Source organism: Protopterus annectens, chromosome 12.part0, assembly GCF_019279795.1.
Source record: "Protopterus annectens isolate FY-2018-M chromosome 12.part0, PAN1.0, whole genome shotgun sequence".
NCBI classification, from domain to species: domain Eukaryota; kingdom Metazoa; phylum Chordata; order Ceratodontiformes; family Protopteridae; genus Protopterus; species Protopterus annectens.
This window is the reverse complement of record NC_056746.1, coordinates 1,433,914,844-1,433,931,780: the sequence shown is the minus strand read 5'-3', so window position 1 is coordinate 1,433,931,780 and position 16,937 is coordinate 1,433,914,844. Positions and strand designations below refer to the sequence as shown.

General features: G+C 38.7%; 1 protein-coding gene across 3 annotated transcripts in view; it reads left to right on the top strand.

Annotated features, from left to right (window-relative positions):
- Nucleotides 1–15,448, top strand: part of LOC122817246 (E3 ubiquitin/ISG15 ligase TRIM25-like) — a 1,463,860-nt gene extending 1,448,412 nt beyond the window's left edge. For all 3 annotated transcript variants that reach the window (XM_044090466.1, XM_044090465.1, XM_044090464.1), the window contains one exon: nt 12,579–15,448. In XM_044090466.1, the coding sequence (XP_043946401.1) occupies nt 12,579–13,102 (524 nt within the window). In that variant the 3' untranslated portion in view covers nt 13,103–15,448. The remainder of the gene's footprint in view (nt 1–12,578) is intronic.
- The last annotated feature ends 1,489 nt before the right edge of the window (nt 15,449–16,937 follow it).

The following is a 16,937-nucleotide window of genomic DNA, read 5'->3' as shown; positions in this document are numbered from 1 at the left end:
AAATTACCACATAGGTGGTAATCCATTAAGTACAGAAGAAGTAATTAGGAACCTGGGGACCCAAGTTGATAGCAATCTCTCATTTGACAACCACGTGGCCAAAGAGGTTAGAAAAACATTTTATATAGCCCACCTAATCATGAAGGGATTCACATCTAGATCAGGGGAGGTCATCGTGCCTCTTTACTCATCCCTCATCAGGTCCATAATTGAGTACAATGCCCCTTTCGGGATGTACCTTACCAGACACCTGCAGCAACTGGAAAGACCCCAAAAGTACCTCACCAAGAGGATCATAGGGCTCAAACTGATGCCATATGCTGCCCGGTTAAAGAAACTCCAGCTCTACTCAGTGGCATACCGCCTGCTCAGAGGCGATCTGTGCCTGATGTATAAAGTCATGTCCAACCCGGAATTAATGGACATGCTGCACCTCAGAAAATCCAAATCCCATCGAGCTACGCGCTTGAGAGACTTGAACCTCAGCGCTGAAATAAATAGGACATGCTGGAGGAACAGATTCATAACCCAGAGGCTCCCTTCACTCTGGAATAAAATCCCAGTCCAGGTTAGGCAGAGTCCCTCATTGACTCTGTTCAAGAGGAATCTTGATGAGTGGATGGGAGATCGTAGGTTTACCCCGGGTATCACTTCTGTGTCACTGTTAGACAGAGGCACAGTATACTAACCTCGAAAAAGGGCATAGCAAAATTAATTTAAAATGGGTGGTGAAAGCCAAACACACTCTGGCTAGGCTTATAAATGCCCTAGGGCAGATAGCCTAGTATGAACCTATGAACCTATACAAATCAGTGCAAGAGCACAGCTGCAGTTTAAAACATACAGTATGCTGAAGATTTCAATGATACAGTATAACAGTATCACAGTTTACATGAATAAAATGCTGAATAAAAAAGTCATTATTTAGTAACTTTAATCTTCAGTGACTTGCCAGAAAACCAAAATAAATTTTATGAGGAACAGACCAAAAATATGAATCAAAAATCCAGACATACTGCAAAAATCTGGACATTCAAGAGGTATGTAGGCAAATATATTATGGCCTGTTCTTTCTCCTAAAATGCAAGTGAAACCAAGTGCTTTCTAGTAGATTGCATACTTCTGACTATTTGCTGTCACTGCTACTCTTGAGAGGCAGACCATACAGGTATACAGGACCAATTAGAGAGCCTCTCATATTCAGCATCAATAAGTGAATCATTTGAAATTTAGTTATCTTGCATAGATTTGGCAAAGCTTTCTTATAGTGCTATTTACCTTATCCCTTTAATCTGATAGGTTTTACTTAAGAACCACTCTTTTGAAATGTATTATTGGAACTGGAAGATCTGTCAATCTGTATCAGTCCCTGTAAATGTCTATCCACTGGTGTTAGCTTGTAGAGCCTATTGATAGACGAGTCTAGACTCTTTGGCTTGTTAAGAGCAGGAATGCAATTCTTTCCCATCTACATATTCAGAAACATCAACACTTTTCGTGTTGTCTTTGCAGTTTATGTTTTCAGGCTTATCCTGCCTGCTGCCATGTAGCTCTTCCAGATAGGGCAGATCATATCTTTCTTGTCCTGGTCAGCTTTTGAAGCATTCTAGCTGCTGGAGTTTATTCTTAGGCTTGCTGCAAGTGACCCACATTCGTTCTTATGTTGGGACAGCCCCCACCTGTCTCTCATTTCTCTCATCATCCTGTAGAGACAGGGTTTATATAATTTTTTTTGACTATTTAGAGTGACATTTCTGCATCAGTCCACATTATAGTAGCTAGTAACACATAGCAATGGAGCACATGATTTTTTTTAACCTTGAGTACGCGATTTAGCGTACTGTAAAACCCTAGCCTTCTGCAAGAAACCCTAAGTTTTTGTGAAACCTCCAAACATGTTTTTATTAAAGTGAATTGCTCCGGACTGCAAAAAGTTGGCTTTGTAGAAAGATCGTTTGTTGTGGTTGCTATAGAAACGAAGCATAACGAGCGATCGTTCTAAAAAGCAAAGGACTCTTTTGAAAGGAGTAGTTCGCAATTACAAGTAAAACAACTGCTCCTTATATTACAACTTTGTTTTTAGAACTATCGTTCATGGTGGTTGCTAAAGAAATGAACCGCAATGAACGATCGTTCTAAAAACTAAAGTTTTAATATGAGGAGTAGTCGAAAAGCATGACATTCCTCTCAGCTGCTTAGAGCAAGAACTGCGGACAAAGATAAAGTAATGGGAGGAGCAAAATACCATAAATAGGGACAGATTTTAAATACTGACCTTGAGAGCTGAAGGATATGACATCTGAAACTAAAAAAGCATGCCGTTACATACCAATCTCAAAAACGGCAGAATGGAATCACAATCAACGATCCTTCTTAAAATTTTAATGTAACATCAGTTGTTAGGCACTTAAAGTAAACTGCATGTGCTTGTACGTGCTTAGCAACTGCTGGTTGCATTACAACTTTTTCTCATTACGGTGGCAACAGAAACTACATCAGCAAAAAACAAAATAAATAAATAAATGAATAAAAAATGGTAAAAAAACTCAGGATACTGCAGAAAAACCAAGAACAGCTGTACAGTTATTGCCTTTCCAGAGACATATGGGAGCAAAGATCGAGAAAAGCTGGAAGTGGAAGTCCGATTTAAATGTGGTAGGGACATAAATCAGAGATGTAAGTTAACACTGGGAGCTAAATAAGGACTGGGATTGAACATATACAGGAAGTTTTAAAGAAAAATGACACTGTGGGTGGGGATGTGATTGACGTAATAAAGTGGGTGTTATTTGTTCAGCTTTACTATGGACCCGAATTTTAAACACTGGGATTGTCCCTTTAAGACAGAGCTTGAGAGGTGGAAGGATATATGAAATAGGGATTACTGTCTAAAAATTCACAAAAATTGCAATGATTACAAGGTAAGGTGCCTATAGCAGGGCTATCATCTGTACTCCTGCTTAATTCCTTAGGATAACATAAGAGCCTCTGTAAGTTCAGTCTATTCTTAAAAATTAACTTAGGATTCTTCCCCACCATCTTCTTGAGCTAAGGATCGACCATCAAAATACCCCAGTTTGTAATAAGTACTTCTTTGATTCTACTGATATCCTGAGTATAATTAATGGATAATTTCACTACAGAATCATTAGAAGTATCTGAAGAAGGCAACTCATTCTCCACTGGGGTTTGATGGGAAAAATAGGGACGTGCTATATTATCTCTCATGTTATGCACTCCTTCAAAATGCATAGTCACCTCATTTATCTTATATTAAGCAGGAGTACAGACAATAGCCCTGCTTTAGGCACCTTACCTTGTAATCATTTGCAATATTTGCGAATTTTTAGACAGTAATCCCTATTTCATACATCCTTCCACCTCTCAAAGCTTTAGGTTTCAGGTACATGCTAATTGTAACATGTCACATGTCACCTATTTAGCTAGATGTATAGCCTGTCCGGAGTTTTATGTAGGTAAAACGGACAGGCGGTTACATGAAAGGATTAGGGAGCACCTTTATCATATACGCTCACAATCTACCTGCAACGCCCTATCCAAACATGTTTTAGAAACAGTCAGCATAATTTCAAGTTTCAGGTCATGCAAGTCAACATTCCTAGTATTAGAGGTGGGGATGCATGGAATTATATGGAAAGGATGGAACTAAAGTGGATTATGAGACTTAGAGCAGATCATAAGCCAGGACTTAATGACAAGATCCCCCATAAACCTATCATAGGTTCATAGGTAGGTACTAGGCTATTGTCCCTAGGGCCTATATAAGCCTAACCAAAAATGTACCTTGACTTTCGCCACCCAAGAAAATTATTTTCCTGTGCCCCTGTTGAGCAGAGCCACAGAAGTGATCCCTGGGGTGAATTTCCTATTTCCAATCCAATCATCAAGATTTTTCTTGAAGAGTGCTAATGAGGAGCTCTGTTTGACATAGATAGGTAGTTTGTTCCAGAGTATGGGAAGTCTCTGGGACAGGAATCTATCCCTCCAGTATGTTCTGTTTATTGTGGTGACAAGGTTTAGGTCCCTAGAGCATGTAGCTCAGAGGGATTGGGATTTCTTTAAGTGGAGCATGTCGGGTTTGACATAGCTTTGTATGTTAGGCAGAGATTGCCTCTGAGTAGGCGATATGCGACGGAGTAAACCTGGAGTTTTTTGAAATGGTCTGGATAGGGTATCTGTTTGAGGCCAGTAATCCTCTTTGTGAGGTATTTCTGTGGCCTTTCCAGTTGTTGTAGTTGTCTTGTGAGGTACATACCAAAAGGGGCGTTGTACTCTATAATGGGTCTAATGAGTGATGAGTAGAGGGGAACAATGACCTCTTTTTTCTGGATGAGAAACCTTTTGTGATGAGGTGAGCCACGTAGAAGGATTTCCTGACCACTGTGGTAATGTGATTATCAAAGGTGTGGCCTTTCCAGTTGTTGTAGTTGTCTTGTGAGGTACATACCAAAAGGGGCGTTGTACTCTATAATGGGTCTAATGAGTGATGAGTAGAGGAGAACAATGACCTCTTTTTTCTGGATGAGAAACCTTTTGTGATGAGGTGAGCCACGTAGAAGGATTTCCTGACCACTGTGGCAATGTGATTATCAAAGGAGAGACTACTGTCCAGCTGTGTCCCAAAGTCTCTTATTACATTTTCAGCATTAAGTAGACTACCGCCTATGTGGTAGCTCATGGGTACAGCGTTTTTACCAAAGGGGATGACCATATACTTTTTGCCATTGAGCTTCAGGCCATGGCTTTGACACCAGGTATCTGTCTCAGTGAGGCCCTTTTGTAGTATGTCCACATCGTTAGGAGTTTCAATTATGGCTCCTAGTTTGCAGTCATCTGCAAACTTTGTTAGCCAAAGACCTTCTGTGTTAGCCTGTACTTCAGAGAAGTAGATACCAAACAGGAGAGGACCCAGGACTGAACCCTGTGGTACTCCACTTGTCAGTGGGGTGAAGTCGGATTTGGAGTCTGCTACTTTCACAGTGTGGGTTCTGTCCGTGAGCCAGTTGGCAACCCATCTTGTGACATAGGTATTTATACCTAGTTTAGTGAGCTTATCTATAATTCCAGAGTGGGGGATGGTGTTGAAAGCCTTGGCGAGATCTAGATAAGCTGTGTGCACCACTTTACCCTTACGTATGGCTTTGGTGACTGCTTCAAAGAAGTCAGTCAGGTTTAGGAGACATGATATGCCTTTTACAAATCCAAACTGGGTAGGGTCCCGAGTTTGGAGATTACCAATGTCTTTGTTTATGAGTTCTGTGATGATACGTTCCATGGCCTTGCAGACCAGGCTCGTCAGGCTAATGGGGCAGTAGTTCCCGGGGTCCATCATGGCTCCCCCTTTGTGGAGTGGGATAACCGTGGTGGTGCGCCTGTCAATGGACACAAAACCTGAGGTGAGGCTATGACTGAACATGGTACTTAGGTAGGGTGCCAGTTCAGTCTGTAGTTCATGTAGAACGCAGCCTGGCATATTGTCAGGTCCCATGGATGCTGTGTTCTTGGCTTTGGAGAGTGTGTTTTTTTTTACCTGTGCAGCTGTGATTATAGGAACTTTGCATTCTTCCGGTATAGAGATGGGCCATCTAGGGGTTGAGAGGGGGGTAAAGTTAGCACTGAACCTATCTGCCAGGATGTTGGCAATATCAGTTGGTTCTGTATATTTAGTGCCATTGTGCTGTAACTCAGAGCAGATATGACTGTTGCCATTGAAGTTCTTGACATAGCTATAAAATGCTTTGTGGTTGTCTTTAGAGTCAGTGACAATTTTGTTTTCATAACTAGCTTTGGAGGATTTTGTGGGAGATCTCAGCTACTTACTGAGGTTGACCAGGGAGTTCCTCCAGTCATGGCATTTTACTCTTTTTTGCAACAGTTTCTTTCTTCTGTTGTAGAGTTTGTTTATGGCAGAGGACCACCAGATTGGCTTCCTTTTTTTGGAGGATAGCATATTGGTTCTATTAGGGATAGCATGATCCATGCACTTGTGTAAGTGCTTATAAAGTGCATTTGTGTAGGATTCAGCAGTCGTACCTCTGTTGTCCGTCTGCATGGGTGTCATGAAGTTTGCCACTTCTATCATAAGAAGTGTGAAGTTGGCTTTGGAGAAGTTTTTTGCGGTGGTTTCTCTAATTGGGGGTGGGGCGGAATGTGGATGTCTAGGGTGATTAGCTTGTGGTCGGATCTGACCAACGAGGAATTGACCTCTGGTGTGGAACACTGGTTGCCCATGTTGGTAATGACCAGGTTTAGGATATTGCTGCCCCTGGTGGGGGTGTGAATAAGTTGATCCAAGGCGTTGGAATTTATGAATTCCAGAAAACATTAAGCAAAAGAGTTGGTACATGAGTAGTTTTCCCAGTTAATGGTGGGGTAGTTGAAATTGCCCATTATTAGGGTGTTGGGTTGTACCCTTATACTTTCCAGTGTATCAAGAAATGAGGAGTGGGAATCCTGGGGCATGGTGGGGGGTCTGTAGCAAGCTACAATTTGGATTGCAGTCTTGCCCAGAGTTAGTTGCACTTGGATAATCTCGGATGCATTGTGCTGTGCAACTAGCCTGGAGGTGTGGATATCCTTAATGAATTTGGACCAAGTGCTTCGTTTCAGGTTAGGTGGCCAAAAGGTGTGGTATGAATTATAGCCTGGTAATGCAGGGGTGCTCTCTGAAGCTTTGAACCAGGTCTCTGTCAGTGCACAGATGTCGATGTTCTCCATTTTAAGGAGTGCCTCTTGTGAGTGCATTTTGAGGTTTAGACTTCTAGCATTGAGTAGCATTACCCTCAGATTTTGCTTGCTTGTACCTGTTATGGTGGTGAATTTGTCATTCGAACCTTGCCTAAAAAAGGCACTGTGGGGGTGGCAAGAGCCTTAGCCAGTATCCGGAATTCTAAGGGTGACAGGTGCAGGCCATCTCTGGCAAAGCATCGTGGTCTGTTGATCATGTCATCCCAGGCAGACAAATACTGGATCCCCTTAGAATGACACCAGAAGCTTAGCCAATTGTTGAAGTCAATTATTTTGTCCTTGTACTGTGATATCATTCTGGGTGATGGCAGGATGCTACTCAGGGCTAGGGTCATACCTGCCTGCGCTACAAGATCGGAGAGCTCCTCCATGTCTCTTTTCATGTAGTCCAGGGAGGCATGTCTCAGGTCATTCACACCAACATGGACAATGACAGTGTTATATTTGTACTTATTGTGGAGTGACCTGAGTGCGTGCGTTATGTGTCGGATCCTGGCACCTGACAGTAACTTTCTCCTTGTTTAGCCTGGTGAGTGGAATATCAGTGTGCGTGACTATAGAGTCACCTTTGACTAAAGTGTTGGGTACGTTGTTATGCCTTATGGGCTGTGGTTGAGTGGCACACTGAATTTGTGGGCTATGTGTCATTTGGGTTGTGTTGGGGGGATGGAATTTTCTTGCGTTTCTACTTTGAAGGTCCCTGATGCTTGGGCAGGTTTTTATTGAGGGCCTCTGTGAATGTAGGTGTGTGTTTTGTGTTTCTATGTGTGTGTTTTGGTGGTGTAGGTTTTGAGGGACTATGTGATGAGTGTGGTGTGGTGCAAGTGTTTACCTTCTCCTCTTGACTGTCTAGTCCAGTCTTGGGTGAAGAAAGCTTTGCTTCCAGTTTGACTATATAAGTGCATCTCTCACAGGTTGTAGTGTTGGGTGTTAGGAGGAGAGGGTTGTCTGTGTACATGAGGCAATTTCTGCATTGCCCAAAGATGCTCAGATTCTTCAGGTAGACAGGAGAAATCACCTGGAGCTGACTCTTAGACATGCCTGGCTAGGTGCTTATTTATTAAGTACTAAAAACTGCTTTCCTCTAGACAAGTGAGGAAAGTTAAGTGCTGTAGTAATTTGTACCTTATTTAGTGCTTACAACAAGTTCTGAACAAGTGCTGAGTTCAAAGAAACAGGTTTGAGTGCTGAAACTAGAAAACTTGCTAATTCTAAGAAATAAAATTAAGCTAGAAGGCTTCCCCCCAACACAGAAAGGCTTGGGGCTCAGAAGCCTAGAAACACTCTAGACCACTTACAGGAAAGGCAGGAAACAGCTTTAAATTTTTTTTTTTCTTTCCCAGATGCTCTCTTTGTACACAGTAGGAGTGCCTGAAATCAGAATATGATCTCACTTCACTCAGTTGAGTGAGAAAATGAGATGGGCCCAGAAGGAGTATCCAAACACAAATTTACAAGAGGGGCGGTCAGTTTCAAATCCACCAAGATTAACACCAAAACAGAAAAAGGAAGGGTGGGTGGGGAACTAACTGAAAAAACAGAGTCAAAACTTTAATTTCAGTTAATATTCATTGCAACACAAATAAATCAATTTAAATGCTGTATTATTTGAAAAAAGTGCAGATAAAAGGTACTTAAATTCTCTTATACGTCCAGTTGAATACATCTAGATCTTAGCCGGCCAAAGCTGAGGTTTTAAGCAGAAAATATTTCAAAATGTGCCACTTAAATAGGCAGTGACAGGATATCAATGAATGAGACTATCCCCGCCTGCAGTTACTAACAGGCAATCAAATTCTAGCAAGCACTAACTGAAAAAACAGAGTCAAAACTTCCAGTTCAGTTAATATTGAATGCAACACAAATCAATTTAAATGCTGTATTATTTGAAAAAAGTGCAGATAAAAGGTACTTAAATTCTCTTATACGTCCAGTTGAATACAGCTAGATTTTAGCCAGCCAAACCTATCCTTAAAAATAGGAGGCTTACTGTCAGATAAACTTGCATGTTTTATTTCTAAGCTATATTGTATACATGAATTTTATATACAGTTCATTAATTGTGTCACTTCATGTTTTATATTTTTATTTTAGAGATATTTATTAGTTAATATATGTTTTAGTGTAATAGTTTTTTACATTTAGTATAGGACGTGATGTCATATTTTTAAATTAGTATATATTGACCTTTGTTTTTAATGAAATTGTTTAAAGATCTGAGGAAGCCCAGAAGGGTGAAAGTGCTTACCTATTTGTTATTTGCTATCAATAAATCCAGTGGTTTACGAAGTTTTTGCATGGATTTATATCAGAAGGAATTTTCAACTTGGCACAGTGTTTTGGACTGCTATTTTTATATGTTGACACATTTTATCAGCCTTGGTTTGCTCCTATACTTTTTTCTTTTATTATTCAGTGTTTTTCTAAGCAATAGGAGCATTTATTCCGTGGTCTTATTTGTTTCATTGTTATTTACAAAAATTATATGCAAACACCATGATAAACAAAGGTGTTACATATTTTCCTTGTACCATTTGTTCCTGAATGATAGTCTTGAGTTTTCACAAAAAAAAAATGTTAAGCTTTGACATTTTGTAATCAAATATTAAGATTGACTTAAGTGCTTAAGACAGAGTCTTTAATTGGTAAGCATGCTTTAGATATGGAAAACTGGCTTATAGTATAAATCAGTAGGTGGTTTTTAATCTCGAAAGTTGATTTAAAGTTAGATATAATAAAAAAAAAAAGAATGTCCACCCAATCTTGATTTTAGTAAAGAATCTCAAAACAAATGGTGAGATAAGAAGACCGTATTTGTCCAAAGTATATAAAATACTAAACAACTGTAAATTTTGAATCAGAATTAACTTTTCAGATTAAATCTATATCATCTTTGTTTTGGAATTTTTTCTCTTGGAAATTTTTACATAGTTCACTTGTCACTCTACATACAAATGACATTCTAAACAAAAAGGAAGATATTGGTTGTTAGATGTATAAATCTTTAATTAAAGCAGATTGGCAGCAAATGTTTTATGACTGCAGAGTTCTTCTGCTTATTAGCAGTAGCTAGGAAAATGACTTTAAAAATTGAAAAAAAATGAGGCTGTGTCTTCATTTACAGAATTTATAAATACTGTCACTATAGTGTTGTGATGAAAACAAAATAACCATAGAATATACAGTAATTACTTCATAGAACTCAACTTATTAACAGAAAAATGTTAATATTTGTTCTATTTGGCCACTCGATTCTTCTATTATGTTTTGCACTTTAGCCATATCATGCTGACCTGTCTAACCCTTTCTTGTAGCTTGCTTGATTCCTCCATGTATGTCCTTTTCCACCTTTGCAGGACAGCATAATCCTCTCTTCAAAAATCTTAAACCATTATCTTTGTCTTTTTATTCATACTCCCTCCCCTCCACACACACACACACACACACACACACACACACACACACACACACACACACACACACACACACACACTGTAAAATGCACAATGGCATAATCACTTTTATTTTAACAACGCCTTAACTTGGATGTCCACAACAAATGCAATAGTTATAACAGTGTCCAAAATTTCATCTTTTCTGGTACATTTCTGCATTATTGGGCTAAATCCCTCATGGATCAAGGCCTGTATCATTTCTCTTTTCAAATTTACCCTTGACTTCAGAATCTCATGGTTTGCTGATGGCAGATTCAGTTCCCTATGAGTATTACCATATTTCTCCTACCCAACTCCTTTATTCTGTCCTGCAGTCTCCCATCCATTTCTGTTGTTGCGAATGGAGGATGACACCTGCCATCAGTGTACCACTTTTCTTCTTCTACCATAACTGCTAACACACTTAACCCTGCTTCAAACACTTACTACGCCTTGTCCTGGTTTGGTTTTCTTCCTCCTCTCTGACTTCACAATTGATGTCATTCTTTATGCAAATTGGCTGCCACTCCACACCTATCTATCCCCTGTACTGACATCCCTGAAGAACGTACCACAGCACCTCCATGCCCCACCCCTCTTGTCATTGGCCCATGTTTCTGTGATAACAGGAGTGTCCACCCGTTTCCCAAACATCATCTCCTGCAGCTCCTCTATCTTCCTACTGAGAATTTACTTTCACTGCAGACCAAAAATACCCAGCCATGGTCTGGGACACCCTTGTCTTTTCCCATGCTATTTTCTCTCTCTCTCTCTCTATAGATATATATATATATATATATATATATTGCCTTCTTTTTACTGCCATAAAATCTAACCCCACCATTTTATGTTTCTTTCACTATCCTTATTCCCTTCCATCTTAGTTTAAGTGTACGGTTATGACTAATTTTTTATTTCCCTTAATTCTCAGACTACCACTTTCATATATCCTTCAATTTTCCTCCATCTTCTTCCTTCTTCAATAATTCGCTCTCTTTTCCAAATTAGCATGAAAGCTTCTTTCTTTCTTTCAACCATGCAACAGTCATAAAATCAGTTAAGGTAACTGGACCATGTGGTCATTTATGCCTTGCCAACAGCCATCCTCAGACTTTACCTTATTTTTCAAGGAGCAATAGGCCACTCATACTGGGATGAGTTTATAAATAGCCATCCAATTGTGTAAGTCCTCCTTATAGGAAGATGGTGACTTGTATTGCTTGGTGTGGAATGGATGTTTTAACACAGAGATGGGGTGGTCATTGAGTGACAAATCTGTCTGTCCACTGTGATTTGTCTTTTTGCTAAAGCAGGTTCAAATCGTTTGGCTTATGTAACCCTGTTCATGGCTGAATATCTTTTGCCAGCCTGCCTGCCTGTCTGAGCATTCTTAAAGGGACTATCCACTACAGTGCTGCAACACACACACACGTATATGTATATATAAACATGGAGGGAGAGAGAGGGTGTTATGTATCTTACATCTGTAGCTAACAATAATGTTAAAGTAGCAGCAGCAAAGTTGGTGTGCAAACATCTGCCTCTGCTGGGCACATACTGAATGTATAAGTGTTTCAGGACTTTCCTTTAAATGGGCTACTTGTTTATCTTACTCTTTTATTATTTATACATGTGTTTTGTAAAGGTTCATTGTCATTTCTGTAATTTGTATGGGAACCTAACTTTACGTGGATAAATTTTCTTTTGGCTCCCATATCATCGCTGTAAAGTGATGTGCTTCCAATGTCCCAATGTGTCAGACATAGAACCAATGTTAACCATGAGACTGCTGATCTATGAGGTTAAGGAAGTTTTTATTTTCCTCTTAAGGTTCAGCAATCTTGAGATTAGTTTTATGTGTGTGTGTGTGTGTATATATATATATATATATATATATATATATATATATATATATATATAGTGGAGTGTGTGTGTGAAGGGGGGAAATGCAGTCCCCTCCACCATGAGAAGCACATGAAAGCTTGTTCCTGCACCAATAATTCTTTCTAATACATAGGTAGTATTATTCCTATTTGAAACACTGCTGATCTCTAGAACTTACTCGGCAAGTGTATCAGAAATTTATAGTAAACCAAACCTGTAGCCTAGAGGTCCCTAAATCAAATGATCCCTTGTAAGAGAGTCGATCTTAAAGATCTACCATCACAGTAAATTGTTAATATATCTTTATTGTGCCATTGCTGTGGTTCATTCCAGACAGTTTCAGCTTCATTTTTTTCTGCAAGCAGTTTAGCCTGTGTTTTCTCTCTGAATATCGAATTGATTTGTTCAAGATGATTACTTATGAAGTCTAAGATAGCCATGTAATATCATGGTATTTTTTTTAAGTAATAATGGCATTGTTTTCTCTTACAGATGCCTGCAGGCTTACAGCAGATCTGACTACAGCACATAAGAGAGTTACCTTAGCGGAGAAATTTAAAAAAATTTCTGTATCCGAGGTACCACACAATTATCCGGATAATGCTGGAAGGTTTTCCAGCTGCGCACAAGTTCTATGCACCCAGAGTTTCTCTAGTGGGTGCCATTATTGGGAGGTAACATTGAGCAACCCCAACAGCTACTGTGGCATTGGTGTGTCCTACAGAAGTATCGAGAGGACAGGCCCGAGAAGTCGACTTGGAAGAAATAACATGTCCTGGTGCATTGAATGGTTCAGTGTAAAACTTTGTGCCTGGCACAATGATATAGAAACTGTTTTGTCTAACCCAAATCCAAGCAAAGTTGGTGTTTTTCTAAACTATGGTGAGGGTAAGATATGTTTCTTTGCTGTCAAGGAGACAGTGAAGTTAGTCCACGAGTACCAAGCCTGCTTTACTGAACCAGTTCATCCTGCCTTCTGGGTCTTTTCCAGTGGCACTACTCTTTCTTTGGTCTAGTTGACATGTGGTATGAATGGTAAAGTACGATTAATTAAATGGTATCAGAATGCATCTTTATTTTAGATGTTTGGAACTGGTCTTAATTCAGTATTCAAGATGCATGAAGGATTTTTATTGCTGTTCATTAGCTTTTCCTTCATTCATATTCATTACTGGCAAATCTTATTATACACATACTTGAATATTTTAAATAATAGCTTTTAATTAATTAAAGCTCCACTACATAGACATTAATAGCAATATATAATTTATGTTTCAATCTTGCTGTATATTTGTGATTTCAGTTGGTTTGTAGGGTGCATTTTCAGTGCTATATACCCAGCTTTTCAAGTTTCTTATAATGATACTTAATCTCCTTTCACATACCTACATTTCTGAATAATCTGAGTTTTAGTCACTTTACATCATCTCAGTCAGCAGCATCTCAGACACATTGTTTTCAGTTCATTAACTCAAAGATTAGTATTTATTTGATGCATGGTAAAGGTATAATCAGTCTGGAGCTTTTACAAATATTAGATGCTCATCATTTTTTTTTTTGGCTGAAAAGAAATTGTTTTGTAGACCACTCACTGACTTGACTTTTACACCTTTTGTCTAACAAACAGGACAGAATAGTTTGAAACTTAGTTTCTGTGATCTAACTGTTCAGATGTGTCATCACAAATTGAAACACCTTTAATGAGCCAAAACTTATCATTTTTTGTCTGTGCTGATGGCTGTTTCTACATTCTTCATCATCAGGTTAACTTGAGCAGCAGATAAGGTGTTTTGTGAGAAGTAATGAAGCATTTAAACGTTTCAGTCATTATGATTAGGATGGTAGCAGACATGCCAGCACTTCATCACACTCTGGTTTTATGAGGTACCCTCATAATTAGATGGCTTTGTTGCACTCAGTACACTTTTGTTTTCATTAATTGCTGTGTTTAATATTTGTTTGAATTCAGTAGTACCTATTGTATCCATTTCATTTCTGTTATCAGTACTCCTAATGTCTGCCTAAAAAGTTATTTTCTCAGCTTTCAGTTTCTGTATAATTCTCTCACCATAAAATATTTCACATTTCTGCAGAAAGCTATGTTTGCCCTATTACTTTATCCTACTTTATATAAAATTAGTCTCTGGGGAGCAGCACACAATTGTAGATAGTAATAATGTATTTCTGTGTCCTTTCCTTACATTGTTATATTTTCATTAATTACTGTACTGCTATAATCTAGCAACTGCATAAGTCATGTTTGTGTGACTGTCTGCTTAGAGTAGGAGGACCATTCCAAACAGAGGCATGTGTGAGAGGAGCTCATCTTCACAGAGCCAGTGGTAAAGGGTTACTAAAGGGAGAGGATTGGATGGATGTACATATCTTGATTATTTCCAAATGTTGAGTAGGAGTCTTGCTTTCCTGAAAAAGCCTTTCAGTGGGGGCCCAGAAACTTGAATTACACAGCTACTACTGTACTTGTGACTCTGTTACCCATATTAATTTTCTTGTTCATAGAAAGGGGGGAGGAGTAATTGATAGGATAAAAGTAAAACTCACTCTCCCAGCTGCCAAAGTGGCATAATTTAGCGATGCCTCTATTTTCTCCATATGGTCCTAGAGGTGACAGTGTACTTGCGGTCTCTAAGGCTGCTGTTAAACTCTTTTCTAGTTTTGTTATGCCTTGAAATAACATAGGAAATATCTATTTAGAATAACCCATTCTAAACCAGATTGCTGCTGAGTTATTCATAAAGTTAAACATTCCTTTTGGAGTCTGCAGTGGTTTGAGGTTATGATAACTTGGGCTGCTCATAACAGCTAATTTTATTTATTGCAATAATACATGCTGCATGTCTAGGTGTATTATAAAAAGGACTTTCAAATGAGTGGTAGAGAAATGTGTTGAGATGGTATCTTATTTCTCAGATGTACTATCTCAGAGTCCTGCATTTTCTAGTTTGTTTGCTAGATTCAAAGCACTGTTTTTGGACCAGAGGTGGAAAAAAAGACTAAAAGCATATTTGTTATGTCCTTTGAGTGTCTCTGCTGCTGCTGTATGACTGAAAACCTGTCTGCTCTGATTATTTTCGAAGTAGATTCTAAGTTTTAAGCTTCGTTTGGAAAGTGCAAGGGAGTTGTTTAACTAGAGTGCGGTATATGTTTAAACAGGGTCTGTGTTTACCCATCGAACAAAAAGTTAATGGAATGGCTATTCAATGAACACTAAGCCTTGAACGTCCCTTAATAGCAGTCAAATCATCGTAAAGACATTCATCAAACTGGAATAGTTGGCCAACAACAAAGAAGTACTGTATTGTATAATGTAAAATAAACAAAACCTTTTATAAATTTGCCATTTTCCCCACTGTAGTATAATATAGTTGTGGGGTTGTGGGGGGGGGGGTTACAGCTTCATAAGTTCAGCATTATAGCATAATAGATCTTTTCTGTTGGAATACCTATCTGTGTAACTACCAGTCTTCACTCTTTATGTTTCTCTATGTTTTGATCAAAAATTATATTCAGTATGCTACCTTTAACTGGCAACCTGGCTGAGGTAAGAACTATGCAGGTAACATAAACATCCAACTTAATTTCCTGCAATATATATCCCACTGCTGTTCATATCAAACTTCTTATTGGTGTAGTGGTACAGTGAACTTGGTGCACTTCGTTATTTTGAGAAAAAAACAGCTGCATATATACTGTTGCACTTATCATAACCTCCCTCTACAGTAATGCTCAGTCCATATATATCAGGGCTGTTATGTTGCACTGAACCCTTGAAACATGCCCTCTCAAAATCATCTTGGTATGTTTATTTAACCAGCTCTCCTCAGTAAATAAAATACAAAAAGATAACTATAATAAATATTTGAAGTAAAAAAAAATCACTTAATCACAAGGCGTCATATACTTAAGATGTTGCCCCATGATAACAGGTAAACAAAAAGTGAAATAAACTAAGATAAAATGATCCCTCCAATTCACACCCAACACAAGAAACAGCCAGCCATGCTGTCATTCAGTGCCAGGCATTAAATGTGCAGCAGTATCTTCAATGACAATATAATCCAATATTGATGCTGTCCTTCCTAAATAAATACCCATTTAGTTAAAACAGTTCATAACTTTGTTCAAGAAAACACAACCTCTAACCCAAACATTTACGTAATATAAGTTGTGAGAGTTTGTCACAGCAATGCACCCAAGTAAACATCAGTGTCGTAGTCTAACATTAACACTTGTATAACCATATTAAAGGTGTAAACCATATAAATTCTACAAACCCTGCACCTGACATAAACCTCCCTTTAGCATTAACACCTAAAAAAATTACTCTGCTAATTAGCATACTGAAACCTCCCATAAATTGCAGCATTAATGTAACAGAAGTCAGACTTTAATTGTACACCCCATTAAAATGGAATTTCTAAATTAAGAATTCGTAAAGCCATACAAATCCTGAAAGCTTAGTGCACATTAGCAGTGGTATACCCTGTCAAGCATTAGGTTCACAAGTTAATAAATTCTTCTACAAATCATTTTAAGGCATGCACCACAATATTTGTATGTGGCATTCACTAATTGTTATATTAACATGTTCATGAGATGTAACATGCAAAATACTGAAACATTACACAAAATGACAGCTGTTTATGTAGCAGGTAACATATGCAGTGTTAAAACATTTGCATGTGATAGAAGATGGCAGACGGCAGCTTACTAAACATCTCATACCGTTCAGATATTTCTATGGAGTCCATAGTAGGGCTCTTAAAGATACTGCTGCTGCTGGGCACTTTCCTTTGCTCATTACCACCTAACTGCCTTCCCTTGACAATC